We start from the raw sequence: 20,253 nt of genomic DNA, 5'->3' as shown, positions 1-20,253 counted from the left end.
TCCCAAAAATAATTATTGTAATTATAGAACCATAAAAATAATTTTAAAGACATTCCAAATATTTATGCAATTAAATTTGCACTAAATCCACTTTTGAAATTGAAAATAATTCAGTACGACTCCATAATTAGTCACGCGGACAACCCTGTACACCATAAATCACACATTAATTAAACAACACATAACGGTCAAAACCAATACACATATTTTATTCATTTAACAATTTCCATAATCACATTTTTTAAATAATTCAAAAATACACGAGTCGTTATATTTATGGCTCTTATTACTACGACAAGCATCACAATGAACATTATTAAACTTTCTCTCAGATAGTGGAATAGGAAATTTGCTAAGAAGATGATAAGATGGATGGCCTAGTCGTTGGTGCCAGAGTTCCGAGTTGTTGATTATGGAGCTATGGAGAGAGAGGACCGGAGAAGTAGAGGAGTGAACAGGCCATTCATAGACACCATTTTTATTCTTGTCACGGACCAAGGATTCCTCCGTATTCAGATCCTTGACAAGAAAATAAGTAGGGAAAAATTCAACAGAAGTAGAGTTAGTGGTGCAAAACTGAGATACAGACAAGAGATTGTGTGAAATATGCGGTGAACATAAAACTTGATTTAAGTTAAATAATCGTGTAAAGGTGGGTAAGGAAGTAGAGCCTGTGTGTGTGATGGGAATAGAATTACCATTGCCGACCATAATGTGTTTGTTGCCTTCATATGCAGAATGAATAGAGAAATTGTTGAGGTCTGACGTAATGTGATGAGAGGATCCTGAATCGACGATCCAAGAGTTACGGTCAGTACTAATATTGGCTTGTGGCGCGGTGAAATGTGAAAATGGCTTGGCTCGTGACCTGCACACTTTGGCTGTATGGCCTGCTTTGTCACAGAGCTGACAGATAGGTCGTCCAGATGAGGTAGGATTGGGACGCGAGTTAGGATTGGGAGCATAGTTGTTCTGGGAGTATAGATATGAAGTAGGAGAATTATTAGTGTAGCTAGGACGAGTAGGAGGTTGAAGAGGGTTGAAAAAGGTTTTCTGGTGAGAATTGGATCCACGGTAATCAAGTCGTGGTTTTTGAGTAGCCAAATGTTGTGTATAATGAGCTGTAATAGCATGTGGAAGTTTATTACCTTCGTCCTTTTTTATAAAGCTTTCATGGTCCAGGAGCTTATCATGAAGTTATTCAAATGTCATGGCCGTCTCCCGTGTGCGAATGTCAGCATTAAGTTCTTTGTAATCAGGACTTAAACCATTTGGTGTGTGTGCAACAATCTCTGCATCGCTTAGTGGGTGGCCTATGAGGGCCAAATCATCGATTAATGTTTTGATTGTCTACATATAATCAATAATGGTCATTCCTTCTTGGGAAGTTTTCATCAGTGTGGACAGGAGAGTGAATATTGTGGTGTTGGAGCGATTGGCAAAGGTAGTTTCAAGTTTTTGCCAAGCATCAGATGAGGTAGAGCAGGTGGAGATAAGAGGTGCGATGGTGCCAGCTAACGAAGATGAGGTAGAGCAGGTGGAGATAAGAGGTGCGATGGTGCCAGCTAACGAGGCTTGAATAGCCTATAGGATGAATCGGTCTTGTCGCAACCATAATTTGCGCATAACATGGAAAGGAGCCGTCAATATATCCAAGTAAATCGTAACAAAAAAGGAGGTTAGTAAATTGAGATCGCCACGAGGCATAATTGCCACCCCGTGATAATTTGAAAGGTATTTGGGTAGCCGTGTTGATCGAGATGAGATTATTGTTATGAGCAGAACTATTATTTGTGGAAGAAATGACTACAGCTTGGTCGTTGGTTGAAGATTCAGAGGAAGTTGGTGTTGTTGGTGCCATTAGGGTAAGAGAAAAAAAAAATTGCAGGTTAAGAAGAGTGAAGAAAGTGATGAGAGTTGCAGATTAAGAAGAATGAAAATGTAAGGGGAGAAGCTATTATGGCTTTTGGGCTCTGATACCATGTGAGCCGAACATGTTTATGGTAATCAATGTTTTTATTAATTTGATACATTACTAAACTGTGAACATACATATATATTTATAGCGGACTAAGCTAAGTTGGTTCCTATATTAACGGAACTACTACAACAACTAATATAACGTGGAAACAAAATACAGATAAAGGGATATGTTTTGTTATTTATTTGTTGTCTTCCTGAAGACTAGGTCTGACATTTGCAACATAAATGAGTTGTAAGAGTATATTCAATGGTCCAATCCTTTAGCTAAAAAATTCATGCCCTCCGATGATGCAAAAATATTAGCTAAAATTTTAGATAATTCGGTGATGTTGGTCATATTTGTTGACCTGTATCAATATGCCAAATCATTTGATTACCATATTAAAATAAGCCATTCTATTTATAACAAACAAAAATAATAATTCTATACTATTTTTAAAATATAGTCAACCATTATAGCCAACTATGTTGCAGTACAATCTCTTACGTATAATTTTAAATAATCAGTATTTTAATTATTTAACCAACCATTACAGGCAACAACCTTTGCAGATGCTATTACGTGCTTTTGCAATTTTTTTTAAAATATGTAATTAATTTTGCAAATATTTTCATTTTTAATATATTTTAAGAAACCCCACAAATAAACCATATGCAATTTGAAGTCTAGTTTTGATTTAAATATTTTGGAGCTCTATCTTCCATATGGTAAGTTGTATTTGGCAAAGTTCTTTTATATTAGAAAAATCATACATATACCATGTTATTCAGGCATACCTCTTACCTTTTATAGTTGGATAAATCATATATACCATGTTATTTCGGCAGAACCTTCACAACTATTTCAACATATACCCCTAAATATCCTTTGCCAGGATAAGCAATTAGTTTCGAGTCAAATCTTTAAGTTTTCAACATGAGATCAATACTATTACCGCTGGTGCATCTTGTGTTGTTTTTTAAACTCCAAAATCTTCATGCATCACCTGATTATTCTTCACCACTTCCATCAACTCCAGGTACATCATCTATATGTTAATCAATGTTCTTGTTGCTTTACTTTATCTATTTTGTCTTTCTTTTAATTCTGCATTAATGATTGATATCTAACAATGTCATAAATTTTAGCATGCAACCAGGAACAAACTGTACAAGAGAGACAGCTGTTAAAACAAGAGGAACATGTTAGCATCGTTAATAGACGTGGAGGCGGAGGTGGTGGTGGTGGCGGTGGTGGTCGTGGAGGTGGCGGTGGTGGTGGTAGTCGTGGCAGCAGCAGGAGTACTGATGGTAGAGGCAGAGGTTATTATGTCGGAGGTGGTAGCCACCACCACCATAGTCATGGGGTTACAAGTTGCTGCTTTAATCCTTATCCTCAGTTATTTTTAACTATTATTGTCTTGGCCAATTTTATTTAGCCAATTAATAGGATCCAGACGTGTTTCCGGTACTTCTCCTAGCCATTGAATTTTGTTGAAATATTTTACAAGTCGTAAAAGAGATACTATTAATTTTACTCACTAAGCATAAGTTCTTTTTCCTCCCCGGTTTTTCTCTAATTGTTATAGTACAGTATTTGAATCCAATGTATACTTTTTCATCTTACTTATAGCAGTGTTCTGCATAGGCTGCCACTGGTGAGTACTCCGCTTGTTGCTTTTACCGAAGGCAACCTTAAAAGTATAACTGATCTGTAACATGTTTGTAGAGCAGATAGAGTAATATGTGTGTATATATTTATGTAATTTCCACTGTGTGGGGAAGTTCCACATACAACCATGTGAGCCTCAACAAGTGCAGGTTATTGGGATTTGAGTGTACCTGTGTATATTTTTTATTTACAAAAGATATGGAGTGGCCATTTATGCAAGATGATATTGGTGCAGACGTTTTGTTCTTCTCTTATTCTTCAACTTTCTAAATGCGCATAACTCAATTTGTCGTATTCTTTCTCTGCTTACCCCCATAAGTTCCCCAATCTCTTGCAATGTCTTCATCCTCCCATCATCTAGTCCAAACCGACATTCAACCACCTGTTTCTCTCGCGGCTTAAGTGTGTTCAGTACCCTTTCGAGGTCCTGTCTCATAGATTGCTTGATTAGTAACTGTTCTGACGTTTCTGCTTCAGGATCTGCAGTTATTTCCTAACAACGAAGAAAGAGAACAAAAGTTAAGCTGATGAGGATAAGAAAAAATAACATTGCAGCACAAGTGAAAATGGGACGCACCGAAGGTTTCAGATTTAGGCTGAACCCGATATTCTGGTCAAGAGATCGTGGAGCTTTAGGTACTAGTAGGACAGCAGACAGTCTCCTCATCGAGAGCCCAGTTGCTTCTGCTATTTCTTCATTACTAGCTTGTCTTCCATTTGCATTGTACAGATTCCGTCTAGCTTCCTTCACCCTATAAGTTGCATCAACCATGTGGAACTGTTGATTTAATTCAAAAGGTCAAGAGGATATCAGATGGAATAGATATTGAACTCGTTAGTGATAACCATAATGTTATATTACTTTGAACAAGTGACTGCAGTACAGAAAAACACTTTTTCTGATAAGTAGCTGCTGTGTATAGCACGACATCTGTAACTGACCGTTCAAAGTGCTGACTTGTATACGTCTATATTCAAATATTACCATGGATAAAGCACACATTCACACATGCACATTTATATGCAACACACTACATTGAATTTCTAGAGAATATTAAATTTATCTATGGATGTCTTACAGGTAAACGTATAGTTCTAGATTGATCAGAGAGAAACTTTCGGACTGCTTGTTTTATCCACCAGTGAGCATAAGTTGAGAACTTAAACCCCTTTGAAGCGTCGAACTTCTCTGCTCCTCTTACAAGCCCCCGACAACCTTCCTAAAAGTTTTAAATAAAGCACCACAGGGATCAAATTAGTAAGAGAGAAAAAGGAAAGTATGAAAGCACTTCAATAATGTAGTTCATTGGCATCTTTTCCAGACAAAAAATGTGAGAAGTTTCCAAATTATGGAAGGTTTATAATATGAACATTTTATAACACGTTGGTACCTGAACAAGATCTTGGAAATTCATGCCAGTTCCTAGATACTTTTTGGCAATTGAAACAACAAGCCGCACGTTACTCTTGATCATTTTATCCTTGCAGAAGCTTCCATAGTTTATTTGTCTCCTCAAGGTAGTTTGATCAACACCAGCTGCAACAGCCCATTGCATGAAACTAGGCTTACCCCCATAACGTTCACTGATCTCCTTGTAAATTTTTTCCAATCTTAACAGAACCTGCATTGTGTGGATAATAGGCATTCATAAAATTAAAAAAACAGTTTTGACAAAAATAGGCAATTACCAGAAATATAAGATAATATATTCATTCTACAAAAATGTAGAGAACTTTTAGTTAAACATTTTCTTTTCCTTTTTCTTCTTTTTCCATTATTTCCAAACTTTAGTAGTCAAGAACATGTTAACTATACCCGTCAAGTATTATAAAACATGATACAGTTAATGACAGAAAAAAATCACTTTCGTTTTATGATTTATAACTAATTGCAGTGATGGAAATCAGCTACGAGTTATTTTTATTTACATTATGGGAAATGGATGTCCTCATGTCTACACGTAATTTGAAAGTTCTAATTAAATACAATGTACACATATGAACAAAAGGATTGCTTGATATTTTTGTTGTCAAGATTAACAATTACCTTTGAAGTACCAGTGAAACCTTTTAATGAGAAGATTTAAAAAATATTTTAAGAGAAGTGCATACAAGAAGACAAAGTCATGGCATCAGATATATTTTGTTTCGTCTCAGTATCTCCTTCTAAGATGGTTGCATTAAAATAAGACCAATACTCCTTTGCAGAAACTAAGAAACATAATTTGGCACTATACAAAGAGAACAATAAAGTTTTATGGACTCGGTAATTTTAATTAACATTCTATGTGTACTAGATGCATACAAGTTTAAACCAATTTTGAGTAGGTGCACATTCCTTTAGAAATCTAGGCTAATGGGTGAAAAGTGTAGTTAGCTCTTTAAACAAGTTACATTGGTTTCTCTAGAATTACATCCATCTGTAGAATTTGATTTTACTGTCAATTAAAACCCAAATGGTGCTTTAATCGCATTTTAGTCACTTTTTACTTTCATTAGAATTTTAACCATATAAAACTTATAAGAAACCGAGAATTTTTATTAATTAACTAATGTAGAAATTTGATAGGGATAAATAAATCATGATTGTATAATTAAATATTGCATTAATTATACAAGGTATGAGCTGCTAGGCCCAATAAGAAGATGTATGACATTCAGACCAGAAAGGTTAACATGTTGATCAGGCCTGATGGACCAGATCAGGCCTGATGGAACAAAGAAGGCCCAAAAACCCTGATTATTTATTAAATTCGTAATTAATAAATAAGGGGGAAAAACAGCTACTAAGATAAGTCCTAATGGGGATATAAATCCCTGTAGATTGGCCTCAAGGGGACCTAAAAGGATAAGGAATCAGTTTCCTACTATCTAGGACTCCAAAGTCCATTTGAGACTTGCCCACCAAGTCTCCTATACCAAGTCCAATTCAAGGACTCCCACATCTATATAAGGGGCCTCACCCCACAGACCAAGAACTACGAACTACGTTTTTGACTTGATCCTTGGCAATCAGCAAGGTACGTAGGCATCTTGTTAAGGCAGATTGAGTCACGAAACACAAGAGCAGTCAAATCGAGCCTCGAAGCTCACGTTCCTTATTATTAGATACAGCAATTATATATATTAGTTTTAATCCATAACATTTGGCGCCGTCTGTGGGAAACGAACAACAACCATGGCGAGAATACGGAGAACAACTAGCGCTCTGGAGGAGGGAACACCATCAGGGACAACTCAGGTGATTTCGTTAACCGTGGAGATTCCTCCCCACTCAACTTATGCATCTACTCAAGCGGAAACTCAGATAGGGGCAACTCAACCTCAGCCACAAGGGACGACTCCCCCGACTATTCAAGGTACGAATCCTCAAGTTCAACAAGTACATATACCTATGAATTCTCGACCCGTCGGGTATGAATATTCAACTGTTGTTACTACTAACCCCCCTTATGGGATGCCCCTTTACCCCGAGGTTGGAGGAAGTGGATATGCTGGGCGAAGTGAAACACGAGGGCAATCGCCCCCTTATATACGAGGTTTGGCTCCTATCCCCGAGGATCGGGAATTTTCTGGTCCTTACACTGAGAGAGATTCCGAATCTTCGGATGATGAAGTGGCCCCGAGAAGGAGGCGTCCTGGCAAAGAGCCAATGGCCGCTGGAAGGCAACGCCCTCAAAGCACCCCAGGGGCGAATCCCCAAGAAGTGCAGGAAAGGATCAGGGCTCATGAGGCTGAGATCCAAAGGCTGAGGCGTGATTTGGAGGTTCACCAGGTCACCAGACCCCAGATACTTCCTAGGGGGAGAAATCCTCCTCCTGTCATAGACCTGGATGGTCCAGTACGAAGAAGGGCTGTCGTCCCAAGAACTGATCCAAGCAATCTCCTTCCTCTTGGAGATCCTCATGATCCAACTCCACCCTTCACAGAAGAGATAATGAATGTCCATATCTCAAGAAAATTCAAGATGCCCACTATCAAAGCCTATGATGGCACGGGAGACCCCGCTAATCATGTTAGGACATTCTCTAATGCACTGCTGCTGCAACCCGTGAATGATGCTATAAAGTGTCGGGCCTTCCCTCAAACCCTGTCGGGTATGGCTCAAAGATGGTACAGTCGCTTGCCCCCAAACTCTATTGGATCGTTCAGAGAATTAAGTCAGACTTTTATTAAGCAATTCATCAGTGGAAGAGTCCATGAGAAAAGTTAAGCATCTCTTATGAGTCTTGTGCAGGGAGCTAAGGAATCCTTGAGAGATTACCTGAATTGTTTCACAAAGGAGGCTTTAAAAGTCCCGGACCTTGATGATAAGGTAGCCATGATAGCACTGCAACAAGGAACTAGGGACGAGTTTTTCAAGATGTCCTTGGCCAAACGCCCCCCTGAAAGCATGTTGCAGCTCCAAGAGAGGGTAGGGAAGTATATCAAGGTTGAAGAAAGTATGAGGAAGACCGTAGTAAGTAATGAGCCCACTGGAGGCAAGAAGCGGAAAACTGATTTAGAATATATTGCAAAGGACAAATATCCTAGAACCGAACAAAGCCCTGATTCAACCCCCAAGAAGGGAGGACCTGGACAAAAGTTCACTGAATACGCTAAGCTGAATGCTCCTAGAAGTCAGATTTTGATGGAGATTGAGAAAGATAGAGATATTCGCTGGCCTAAGCCCTTGAAGGCTGATCCCGCCAAGCTAGATAAGAGCAAGTATTGTAGGTTTCACAAGGATGTTGGCCATGACACCGATGAGTGTAGGCAGTTGAAAGACGAAATTGAGTTTTTGATTCGAAAAGGAAGATTGAACAAGTATACTGGAGATGGAGGGGACAGAAATAATAATGGAAGGAAGAACTTTGAAGATCGTAGGAGGGACCAAGACGATCAGGGGCGGAATCCCCAACCTAGAGGGCCGGTTATAAATGCAATTTTTGGAGGACCGCGACGCCCTCGAGGACCTGTGATAAACACGATCTTTGGAGGTCCAACTGCTGCTGGATTGTCCAAAAATTTCAGAAAGGCATATACTAGGGAGGTTATGCATATTGTTGGAGAAGCCCCGAAGAGGGCCAGGATAGAAGTAACATTGGGTTTTGATGATTCCGACCTAGAGGGTGTGAAGTTCCCTCATGACGACCCGCTGGTCATAACACCGATAATAGGAAATAGCCCGGTTAAGAGGGTCCTTGTGGATAATGGTGCTTCTGTGGATATCTTGCTCCACGACACCTTTCTAAGGATGGGGTATAACGACTCCCAGTTGACACCAACCGACATGCCGATATATGGATTTGCTGGAGTAGAATGTCCTGTGGAAGGGATAATCAAATTGCCAACCACCATAGGTACGGAACCAAGGCAAGCAACGCAGATGCTGGATTTCGTGGTGGTAAAGGCTAGTTCAACTTATAATGCTATCATGGGGAGAACAGGGATACATGCCTTCAAGGCAGTCCCCTCTTCCTACCATTCAGTCATGAAGTTTCCCACCCGAAACGGGATAGGAGAAGAGAGAGGAGATCAAAAAATGGCTAGAAGCTGTTATGTGGCCTCTTTGAGAGCAGATGGAGTCGGGGGGCAGGTTCTTCCTATTGAAGATATGGATGTCCGAGAAAATGACGAGAATAGAGGAAGGCCAGCAGAAGACTTGGTTTCCGTTCCTTTAGACCCCGAAAATCCTGAGAGGATGACTTTCATTGGAGCCACATTAGAGGAGCCCCTTAGAGGGCAGTTGGTGAAATTTTTGCAAGAAAATAGTGATGTGTTTGCATGGTCAGCAGCTGATATGCCAGGCATAGACCCGGAATTGATTACTCACAGGTTAAACGTGGATCCAAGCCGGAAGACAGTAAAACAAAAGAAAAGAATTTTTGTCCCAGAAAGACAAGAGGCTATAAAACAGGAAGTAGAAAAGCTCTTAGAGGCTGGTTTCATTGAGGAGATCCAATTTCCGGAGTGGTTAGCAAATCCTGTAATGGTGAGGAAGGCTAATGGAAAGTGGAGGATGTGTATAGACTTTACTGATCTGAATGATGCATGCCCTAAAGACTGTTTTCCGCTGCCAAGAATTGATACTTTGATTGATGCCACTGCTGGACATGAGATGCTGAGTTTCATGGATGGATTTAGCAGATACAACCAGATCAAAATGCATAAGGATGACATTCCAAAGGTATCATTCATCACTGACTTTGGTGTTTATTGTTATCTTGTTATGGCGTTTGGTCTCAAGAATGCAGGAGCCACCTATCAAAGGTTGGTGAATAAAATTCTTAAGGATCTTATTGGTAAGACTATGGAAGTCTATGTTGATGACATGTTAGTCAAGAGTCTAGTAAAGACTGATCATATAACCCATTTGAGGGAAGCTTTTGAGGTCCTGAGGTACCACAAGATGATGTTGAATCCTACGAAGTGTGCTTTCAGAGTAGGATCTGGAAAATTCTTGGGATTGATGGTCTCAAAGAGGGGAATTGAGGCTAACCCCGATAAAATAAAGGCGATCCTGGACATGGAACCACCAAAAACTGTCAAGGATGTTCAGAAGCTCACAGGAAGGGTTGCTGCGCTAGGACGATTCATCTCCAAGTCGGGAGACAAAGACTTTGTATGGAGTGAGGAAAACCAGAAGGCATTTGAAGAGTTAAAGAAGTATATGGCCCAGGCCCCGTTGTTGGCCAAGCCAGTTCTGAGTGAAGTTTTATTCTTGTACTTAGCTGTTTCAGAAAGTGCCTTGAGCGCAGTATTGGTTAAGGAGGAACTGAAAGTCCAGAAACCCGTATACTATGTCAGCAAAATTCTGCATGGTGCTGAATTGAATTATTCAACTATTGAGAAATTTGCTCTAGCCTTGGTAATGGCTTCGAGAAAACTGCGTCCTTACTTTCAGGCTCATCAAATTGAGGTGCTAACGAATCAGCCACTGAGAAATATCGTTCACAGTCCCAAGGCAAGTGGGAGATTGATTAAGTGGGCAATAGAGCTGGGAGAGTTCGATCTCAAGTATAAGCCACGTACGGCAATAAAAGCCCAGGCACTAGCTGACTTCGTGGTGGAATGTACCATACCCAACCAAGAAGTCGGGGGGCAGGAAGATACCATACCTCAAGACAAGGGAGTCGATAATGGGGGCAAAGAGAAGGATAATAAAGATAAAGAATATTGGGTTCTCTATTTTGATGGAGCATCAAAAACAAACTCCAGTGGAGCAGGATTGGTTTTGCAAAGCCCTAATGGGTTCTTAATTGAGTATGCTATGAAGTTAGACTTCCCAACCACAAACAATGAGGCAGAATATGAAGCCCTGATCGCTGCCTTGGTCTAGCTGGGACACTTAGAGTCAAAAACTTAAAGGTCCGTGGAGACTCGAAGCTGATCATATCCCAGGTAAAGGGAGAATTTGAGGCAAGGGATGATACGATGGCTAAGTACGTCTGCCTAGTAAGGGCTGTGATGACCCAAGTTATTGAATGTCTTATTGAACACATTCCAAGGGAAGAAAATGCTAAGGCAGATGCGCTATCAAAGTTTGCTTCGATTGAGATAGAAGAAAGGTTAGCCCTGGATTTAATCGATGAAGTGCGAGATAAGGCACATGCAAAGATAGTAGAATATTAGAAAAAGGCTTCATTCTACTACAATCTAAGGGTTAAAGAAAGGTTTTTCAAACAAGGCGATCTAGTCTTGAGGAAGATAGAAGCATCTGGTGTAGGACAAAAAGGGAAACTTGCCCCGAATTGGGAAGGGCCGTACAAAGTCAGGAGTGTTCAGGGTAGAGGAACCTACAAGCTAGAGACTATGGATGGTTTTGAAGTCCCGAGAACTTGGCATGCGCAAAACCTGAAGGTTTACTATTTGTAGGATAGTTGAAGTACGATTCTCACTTGTCAGTATGACAAGTAGGTTTAAAAGCACCTTGAAGCTTTGCTTGTGTAGGATTTTATATTCCAATAGAATTTACATTATCGAGTTATTATTGTTAAAGGTCGAACCCATACCATGTAAGGTTTTGAAAAACCAGACTTGTTTGAAATTATTTCAACCTTTGGATGTTTAAGTTATGATAATACCTTGTGTGGGTATAACAAAAATTCATGCCTAAACGCGTATTAAGTATTGGAAAGAAAGGCGAGTAAGAAAAGCAGCATATGAAATATAACCCCGAAGGGTAACAAGTTCTGATATGAATAAAGTTCAAAAAGAAGATATACATAAAAAAAACTTAGGCCTTGGAAGGCTGGGATTCCTCGGAACCACTATCCGAAGTCTCCTCGGATGTCTCAGTCGTCCCTTCGGACGTCTCGGTCGTCCCCTCCGCAGTCCCTGTAGAGGTTCCCTCTGCGGGAGATGTTGGTTGCTGAGGCGCTGCTCTTGGAAGCTCTTCCACCCTGACCTTCTTAGTGGCAGGCTCAAACTCCTCTTCAGAAGAATCTTCCTCCTCTCCGGAGCTGGACCCAAGCTCTTTTCTCTTGTGACCTTGGCTCCCTGAAGGGCCATCCTTGATCATATCAGCAAGCTTCTCAGTAACACCCCCAAGCTCTGGAACTCGCACAGGGCAAGGAAAGGAGGACTGCTCGAGGACTTCAGGAAATTCATCTTGTATGGCCTCCACAGCAGCATTCCAGCCTTCTTTATAGCTAACTGGGTGTAGGAGGGCATCGTGCTCTACCATCAAGTCCTTGAACTCCTGGGTGTCCATCCAGCCGTCAAAGGCTTTATCCTTCTGCGCCTTCAAGATAACATTTTCAGCCCGGGCCGTTTCCAGGTCAGAAGTGGAAGAGGCCAGTTGAGCTTCAAGGGCCTCTATTCTCTGGTTGGCCTCCTCCAACTTCTTGTTAGCATCCTCCAGGCCAACCTTCCAAGCCTTAGCTTGGTGAATCGCCCCTTGGAAATGGGCGTTAGCCTGCAAGAGAAGCAGCAAAAGTATGAGAAAAGAAACGTGAAAAGGCAAGTATAAAGGGCAATAGGAAAAGGACGTACCGTCGCTAAAGCCTGGGCTCCGAAAAGCTCATTCCCCTCTAAGTCCTGTTGAAGGACAAAATCTTGATAGTCCACCGGGGAGATGGAATGCTTAGACCATTCCTTGGACAGCGTCGTGCTGCCCACGATTGAATCCTTGCCCCGGATCCCCCAAGCAGGTTGAAAATAGGCCCCTGGCCTCTGCTTGGTGCGCAAAACTTGGCTGGGGCCTTCCTCGTCTGGTTCCGTTGCTTGGAGGAGGAACTCAGGGAAGCAGTCACCGAGGCGTGGGTCTTTAAAGACCTTTCCAGCCCTCTTCATCCTGGTTGTCTCCTGGTCTTTAGGCTTGGTAGCCTCCTCAATCTTCTCAGCCACTGCAAACAAGTGAGATAAGTTGAAGAATCAGCGGAATAGAAAATGAAGGAAATAAAAAAGAGATATAAGGAAGGAAACTTACTTTTCTTAGGGACGGGAGAGAGGCCGCGTTCTACAAGAACGGTCTCCCGGATAAGATCCCAAGAATGGGAAGTCCCATTATCTTGTGTGAGGAGGTTGAAAGCTCTAGCCTCCTCCTCAGACAAAGTTATGTCATTTGGGCTCCCATCGACAGCAAGCCCAAAGGACGATCGAAACAGGGTGCCCCAATCGCCACCCTCCTAAACGACGAACAAAAAATCTTTCTTCCACCCCAAGTTGTTGTCAGGGATGGACTTCCCGTTCACAATGTGGGGAATAGTAGGGCGCTGGTTTAGAGAAACCCAACCCGGACTTTTATCAGGGCTGTTTTTGAACTGGAAAATCTTTCTGAAAACAGCAACGGAGGTGGGGACATTGTGCTTGACACATTGTGACAGGTAGCACAGAATAAGCCTCCAAGAATTGGGGGGAGTTGGCAAGGGCTGATGCCCACATCAGCCAGTAACAAGGGAATGAATGGATGAAAAGGGAGTCTGATACCTGCCCTTAGAGTATCCCTATAGACGCATAGTGCGTCCTTTTTCCACTGGCAGGCCCTGTCGGCCGGACCTGCAAGAACCAGCTTAAAAGGTTCCTTGATTTTGAAGCAGCTGCTCAACTTTTCCAGCTCCTTGGGATCCCGTAAAGCACTAATATGATCGTGCGCGTCCAGATGCGCATCAGACGGGTACTCGTCCCCTCGAGTGTTGATCATGTCGATCAAGGAAGTGTACCTCGATCGAATAGGAAATTCATTGGACTTTCTAGCCACGTTCATCTTGGCCAAGCGAGTCATTTTCTTGTCAGCCATCTGAAAAAAAAAGGGGCACGTAGACAGGCTATCTTAAAAGGGCACACAATGGAAAAATAGACACGAAAAGTAAAGGGAGGGATTTTACCTGAAGAAGCGCTCCTAAAAAAGGCCTTGAGCTCCGACTTGCTGTTATTACTCTGAGAATCTTAGCAGGAGGAGAAAAAAGAAAACTCAGAAATGAGAAGGTGAGGAGTAGTAGCCTCTCCTCAGTCCTTTATATAAGAGGAAAAGGGAAGTTGAAGGGACAAAAGCCCATTAAGGACAAAGGCCCATAGGAAAAAGCCCAGAAAAAGGAATATTCCAGAATATTCCTAGGAATTCTAGAGGGTTCTAAACAGGGTATATTAAGCCCAGATCAATGTTAAACCCAGTAAGATTTGGAAAAGCCCAATAAAAGAGGTCCAGTAAGATTTGGAAAAGCCCAATAAAAGAGGCCCAGTAAGATTTGGAAAAACCCAATAAAAGAGGCCCAGTAAAATTTAATGAGGCCCAGTAAAGAAGGCCAGGCCTAAATCCAATTAGGATTTGGAAAATACAATACCCTAAATTAAAGCCCTAAAAGATGTAAAGCCCAATGAAGAAGGCTAGTGGAAGACCAGAACCCAGGTCGAAATCCAGGTCGTGAATCCTGCCCGAAATCATTCGAGCAGACACCCGAAAATAACGGGTAAAAAAGACCAGAATCCAGGTCGAAATTCAGGTCGTGAATCCTGCCCGAAATCATTCGAGCAGACACCCGAAAATAACGGGTAAAAAAGACCAGAATCCAGGTCGAAATTCAGGTCGTGAATCCTGCCCGAAATTTTTCGAGCAGACACCCGAAAATAACTGGAATAGCAGGACTGAATTGAGGACGAAACCTCGACCAGGAACGAGGTCGAAGGAATCAAGCATTTTTTTTAAAAATGGGGATTAAAAAACACAGATAAAAACCCTGGTCGAAGATCGACTAGGATCCTGGTCGAAAACCAGGTCGTGGATCCTAGTCGAAATCCTTCGACCAGGAAGCATAAGAATTAAAGAATTCTCGAACAGGATCCAGGTCGAAGTATCGACTAGAATTCTAGTCGAAATCCTAGTCGATAGACTCAAGTCCAGGAATAAAAAAAGGGGGTGAGTATTCGACCTAGATCCAGGTCGAAAGTTCGACTAGGATCCTGGTCGAATTCCAGGTCGTGGATCCTAGTCGAACTCCTTCGACCACGATTGCAAGGCTGCCCCTTACTTCAACTAGGATCCAGGTCAAAATTTCGACTAGGATCCTGGTCGAAAAAGGGCTGGAAATCTGAAAAATCCCAGAAAATTAGGATAAATCCAGAAATTAAGGATAAATCCCAGAAAATTAGGGAAAAATCCAGAAATTAAGGATAAATCCCAGAAAATTAGGGAAAAATTCAGAAATTAAGGATAAATCCCAGAAAATTAGGGAAAAATCCAGAAATTAAGGATAAATCTCAGAAAATTAGGGAAAAATCCAGAAATTAAGGATAAATCCCAGAAAATTAGGGAAAAATCCATAAATTATGGAAAAATCCAGAAAATTAGGGAAAAATCCCGGAATTAAGGGAAAAGTTCCTGGAAATTAAGATAATTCCTGGATAAAAGGAACAATCGTTGTAAACGTGTAGGTCGCTCCACACTTTACGCAAAAACGAAACCCTGCAAGGGAATGAACAGACTTAACTACTGCGAAACCTAATCAATGTTTCCCAAAAGTTGGGGGGCAAATGATAAGGATATATAAATTCTGATTGTATAATTAAATATTGCATTAATTATACAAGGTCTGGGCTGCTAGGCCCAATAAGATGTATGACATTCAGACCGGAAAGGTTAACATGTTGATCAGGCCTGATGGACCAGATCAGGCCTGATGGAACAAAGAAGGCCCAAAAACCCTGATTATTTATTAAATTCGTAATTAATAAATAAGGGGGAAAAACAGCTATTAAGATAAGTCCTAATGGGGATATAAATCCCTATAGATTGGCCTCAAGGGGACCTAAAAGGATAAGGAATCAGTTTCCTACTATCTAGGACTCCAAAGTCCATTCTAATTATGAGACTTGCCCACCAAGTCTCCTATACCAAGTCCAATTCAAGGACTCCCACATCTATATAAGGGGCCTCACCCCACAGACCAAGAACTACGAACTACGTTTTTGACTTGATCCTTGGCAATCAGCAAGGGACGTAGGCATCTTGTTAAGGCAGATTGAGTCACGAAACACAAGAGCAGTCAAATCGAGCCTCGAAGCTCACGTTCCTTATTATTAGATACAGCAATTATATATATTAGTTTTAATCCATAACAAAATTAATCTACCATAGTTTAAGAATATATCGGGGCTTAGATAAATTATGTTTTATTTAGCCAAAAAAAATATGTTTTCCTGTTAATTCAGTATATTAGTAATTGCAATGTTTGCTTCGTCTCTTGAAAACTACAATGCCTATTAAATAAGCTACACTAAGATTTTCGAGATATAGTTTACCACTACTTTCCATTGAATGCTCTAAAATTTTTAAATGTGAATACATATATATACAAACGTAATGAAGTAATAAAATTTTAAAAAAAGTTAACAGTGGCAGGGCTTTGGCAATTACTGCTAATACTCTACATCCGCCAAAGGACAAGTCAACTGTTATCTAATTATGACATTGGTAGATTGGTAGATTGATTGTTTACTGGTAATAATAGGTAAAGTCCTGAACAATGTAGCAAAGATTAAGATTTTGAAGCAAACCTGTATTCCTTGTGACAACTCTTGTTCTTCAGTTGCAGTGAGAAGTCTGGAAGAACTATCTGTTTGTCTCAAATACCAAAGTGGGTCAGACTGGTGTATTTCTTGTAAAACACGCTTCTTTTGTCTAGTGGCACCAGATTTTACAGAAACTATAGTGGCTGCGGTCTTCTTAGCTGCTCTAGCTCGTCTGGCTTTTCGTTGTAGTTGACGCCTTGATCTGACAGCTACACTTTTCAGAAGTTCTTCCTGCAGAAGTTCAGCATCTTCAGCTGTTGGCTCATCGACATCAGATCCACCCTCCAATTGAGCTACTTCTGACTCTCCTACTACAACCACTTCTACTGTCTGTCTTAACTGTGCCAGCTGAGGCCTCTCAGGTAAACAACTATCAGCTTTGTATGCATGTCCTTTAGATTTTATACATGACGCTAATAAGTTTTTGTGGCCAACCATCATGGCAGCATCTTTAGCAGACTTTGCAGCTTCCCTTGCTAGAGCAACTGCTTCCGAAGCTGCTGCAGCTATAACAGCCTCTTTACTTGCAAGAGATTTTCCTGTAGGCAAAGATGCTCCAAAAGATGCCTGTTTACATTTATAGATATATCAAAGCCAATAGGTAGTTAAACATAAGATTGAAGAGAAAGAAGCCACAAAGCGAAAGCCGCAAAAGTGACTGCATTATTGTATATTGGCCTGAGAATAACATCACATTAGATAGTTATATACCTTAAGTCAATTTTAGCTGGTTATGTATCTAAGCAGATTGAAAACTTCACGGTGAAAAGTTTAGACAATATGGTATATATATAATCTCTACCATCGGGCCTCGACCACATTCTTCTTATGAAAGAAACCATGACCATTTCTATCTTATGTTTTTTGGACTATATGTTATTCGGATAATAGTTTAATAAAATATTGATGATTTATGATTCTCGTCCTAAAGATTCACTAGAAGCTCTATCTGTAATGATAAGGTTGTTTTTCACTCTTATCAGAAGTTCATAGTCATGCAGAGAACATGAACATGTCCAATCTTGTAAAGAAGAGTTCTAACGCAAGACTTTCAGGACAAAACAAGCATGGAAAAAAGTAGGGGCCAAGGGTCAAGGCCCTTCAATTCCTTTCCTTTCCCCTCCTGGTTGAATCTGATTTTCAAAACAAATTAAACTTTATGCCTACAGGATAAGTGCTTAACTGACCTCAGTGGCAGGGTCTATATCAGTGAAATATGTCCATGGACTGTTTGTAGTGGCAAAATTTGAATGGACTCCTAAGGAAGCTAAGTGTAGCTTCTCTAGATCGAGCACTACAGTTGATGTTGATGGTGACCCTGGTCTGTTAGCAGCAACTGGATTTGAATGATCTTCTAAAGATGGTATATAAAGCTCCGTTGTTACTGTTGCTGAGCACTGTGCTCGAAAGTAGATAGGCTTTTTATATTTTACTGTAATAAATAAACAAACAGAGAAATCATTTAAACGGCTCTTAACCAGGACATATATAGCAAGAAATTGGAGATAATATCGATTTGGTGGTGACTTGTTTAAATTGTTCAATTTGATTTTAGGTTGAACAATTCTAAGACGCAGCCTAATGCAGGGACATAACCATTTCTATTTTACTTCCTCTCCTATAACGCGTACTCCATACTGTTTTTTTTTATTTCCGGGATATAGATCCTGTAGACAAGTCATTGCAAGTTGTGCCAATGAATCAACAAAAAAACAAATGCCAAGTAATAACCTCTCTTAATAATCCGGGCTTTTAAAATGAGCAGAGACTTCGAGTTTCTTATCTACTTTAAGAAAAGGTTGTTCGCCAAATTATCAAAATTCAATCTTCTATTCAGTTTCTGCTAAAGCACTATGGTATATATGAACCAATAAGAAGCTTTTCTTATTCCTTATACATTCCTTGTTTTCGGATCGCATTTCAATTCTTTTCTATAGAACTCTTAACATTCCAGCATAGGCCTAATTTATTCAATTTCTTCTAATTCATTTTTTTTTTTAATTTAAGTTAGTTTTAGTGTTGAAGGATCAGGACACACAACTTGAATCATACTTATCATAGATAGTTTTTAATCGACTAGTGTAATGCAAATAACTAATCTATTTACTCGCGGTCATTCCATTGATAAGTTAAATGTAATTAACGAAACCAAATTCAGATAAAACGACTCCTAATTTCAATTTTGAAATTCAATATATTCACTCTAAACCTCAACAATGCATAACATTTTTAATTTCCTTAACTAAGAATAATAAATTAATCACTCCCATCTGATAAGCTCAGGCCAATAATATGAAACTCAACTGATCAAACATTATATATGACATTTACAAATAGTCAAACACTTGTCAAAATCTAGTTTCACAATAAGCATGCAAACAAGAAAAAAATGAACATGCACGGATACAGAAAAATACTTACAAGGTTGAGAAGAAGTTGGTTTGAAGTGAATGGAAAATGAATCCGGCAAACACTTAAACTGTGGTAGCAGACAAGACATATTCCTGTTATCTATACATATATAACTATATCATCAGGAACCCGTACATTACATAAATATATGACTATGTCTGAAATGAATGTATGGAATAAGAATATTTGTGAGAGATTGTGGCTACATATTAAAATGAAAGGGGAGGGCTAAGTGAGAGGAGAAATGAGACAGAGAGACGATGAAGCTATATATAAATATAAATGGATAAGAGAAAAGCAGAGGTTGAGAACCAGCCAAGCCTTCTTTTTTGATGTGGGATGCAATCCACAGGTGGGCTCGGATTTGAGCCAGTCAGGAGTTTGAGCCGGATTCAGGTCCATTTTAATTTAATATCTGGTGTCAGGTTAACAAAAAATATTTTCAAACTCATTTCTGAAATTTACATGATAATAGCATAAATCTGGTGTAATATACAAGTTTCCGTTAATATTTAACTTTTTTTTATTTCATTATATTATATTTTTAAAATATTTATATAAATATATAATAATTCTAAATTTATAATTAAAATTATAGGATAACTTGTGTTCATAATTAAGTTGGATAAGTAGATTATGTGTTTGGTATTATTGTAGTAGACAGGTAGAGAGTTTTTTGCTAAAAAATTATTAGAAAGGGATTTGGTAAATTATAAAAGTTGTCCTTTGAAAAAACGTTTTTGGTCTAAAAGTTACTGTTATCAAAAACATGTCCCCATGTTTTTGGAAAAAACTGTTTTCAGATTTTACACGAAATAGCTATCAGTTTCACCATCAAAACTTTTCAAAAACAATATTTTTATATATTATATCTCAAAATCTGCATAAATTAAAAAAAATTACGAAACAATCATCTAATTTTCGTGACAACAATTTTTCTTACCAGCACTTTTTCTCAAAGTACTACAGTTTTCAACAGCACTCCCAAACTGAACAGTACTATGTCTGGTAGTTTAACAATTTAATAGTTTAGCGGTATTTTTTTAATAATAGAATAAATTTGTGGTCGCAGTTTAGTCATATAAGTAGAATATGTTTAGTAGTTTAACAAATTAGTAGTTTAAAGATATATAACACTATTTATTTATTATTTTAATACCCAAAATTAGGGGATAATTACCTACGATAAAAAAAAATTAGGGGATAACCGTTGAATC

At 39.5% G+C, this 20,253-nt stretch overlaps 3 protein-coding genes across 3 annotated transcripts; 1 reads left to right on the top strand and 2 right to left on the bottom strand.

Moving 5' to 3' along the window:
- The first annotated feature begins 2,785 nt into the window (after positions 1–2,785).
- LOC141724283 (uncharacterized) lies at positions 2,786–3,583 on the top strand. Its single transcript, XM_074526358.1, has 2 exons — positions 2,786–3,002; positions 3,112–3,583. The coding sequence occupies exons 1-2, from the start codon at positions 2,900–2,902 to the stop codon at positions 3,399–3,401; spliced, it is 393 nt and encodes a 130-aa protein (XP_074382459.1). The 5' UTR covers positions 2,786–2,899; the 3' UTR covers positions 3,402–3,583.
- A 114-nt stretch (positions 3,584–3,697) lies between these two features.
- Positions 3,698–19,313, bottom strand: LOC141724281 (RNA polymerase sigma factor sigB-like). Its single transcript, XM_074526356.1, has 7 exons — positions 19,046–19,313; positions 17,812–18,056; positions 16,610–17,191; positions 5,026–5,256; positions 4,714–4,854; positions 4,212–4,412; positions 3,698–4,127 (listed from the first exon to the last, which is right to left on the bottom strand). Exons 1-7 carry the CDS (start codon positions 19,122–19,124, stop codon positions 3,846–3,848), a joined length of 1,761 nt encoding a protein of 586 aa, XP_074382457.1. The 5' UTR covers positions 19,125–19,313; the 3' UTR covers positions 3,698–3,845.
- On the bottom strand, positions 5,263–15,206 carry LOC141724282 (uncharacterized). The gene is made up of 4 exons (XM_074526357.1): positions 13,945–15,206; positions 13,047–13,856; positions 12,611–12,963; positions 5,263–12,533 (listed from the first exon to the last, which is right to left on the bottom strand). Coding segments are annotated over exons 2-4 (1,035 nt in total). The 5' UTR covers positions 13,048–13,856; positions 13,945–15,206; the 3' UTR covers positions 5,263–11,852.
- Positions 19,314–20,253: the final 940 nt, after the last annotated feature.

Source organism: Apium graveolens, chromosome 5 (genome assembly GCF_009905375.1).
Source record: "Apium graveolens cultivar Ventura chromosome 5, ASM990537v1, whole genome shotgun sequence".
Lineage (NCBI taxonomy): Eukaryota > Viridiplantae > Streptophyta > Magnoliopsida > Apiales > Apiaceae > Apium > Apium graveolens.
This window is presented reverse-complemented; position numbering and strand designations above follow the sequence as displayed.

What these genes read in the sequence shown, in the direction of transcription:
- LOC141724281 (XM_074526356.1), bottom strand. Translation starts at nt 19,124, where the DNA reads ATGTCTTGTCTGCTACCACAGTTTAAGTGTTTGCCGGATTCATTTTCC. An exon ending in ATATAGACCCTGCCACTGAG is followed by an intron (nt 17,192 to 17,811) that starts GTCAGTTAAGCA and finishes AAATGTAAACAG; the next exon opens with GCATCTTTTGGAGCATCTTT. An exon ending in GCCTAAATCTGAAACCTTCG is followed by an intron (nt 4,128 to 4,211) that starts GTGCGTCCCATT and finishes CTTCGTTGTTAG; the next exon opens with GAAATAACTGCAGATCCTGA.
- LOC141724283 (XM_074526358.1), top strand. Translation starts at nt 2,900, where the DNA reads ATGAGATCAATACTATTACCGCTGGTGCATCTTGTGTTGTTTTTTAAA. An exon ending in ACCACTTCCATCAACTCCAG is followed by an intron (nt 3,003 to 3,111) that starts GTACATCATCTA and finishes CATAAATTTTAG; the next exon opens with CATGCAACCAGGAACAAACT.
- LOC141724282 (XM_074526357.1), bottom strand. An exon ending in GAGCCCAGGCTTTAGCGACG is followed by an intron (nt 12,534 to 12,610) that starts GTACGTCCTTTT and finishes CTTCTCTTGCAG; the next exon opens with GCTAACGCCCATTTCCAAGG.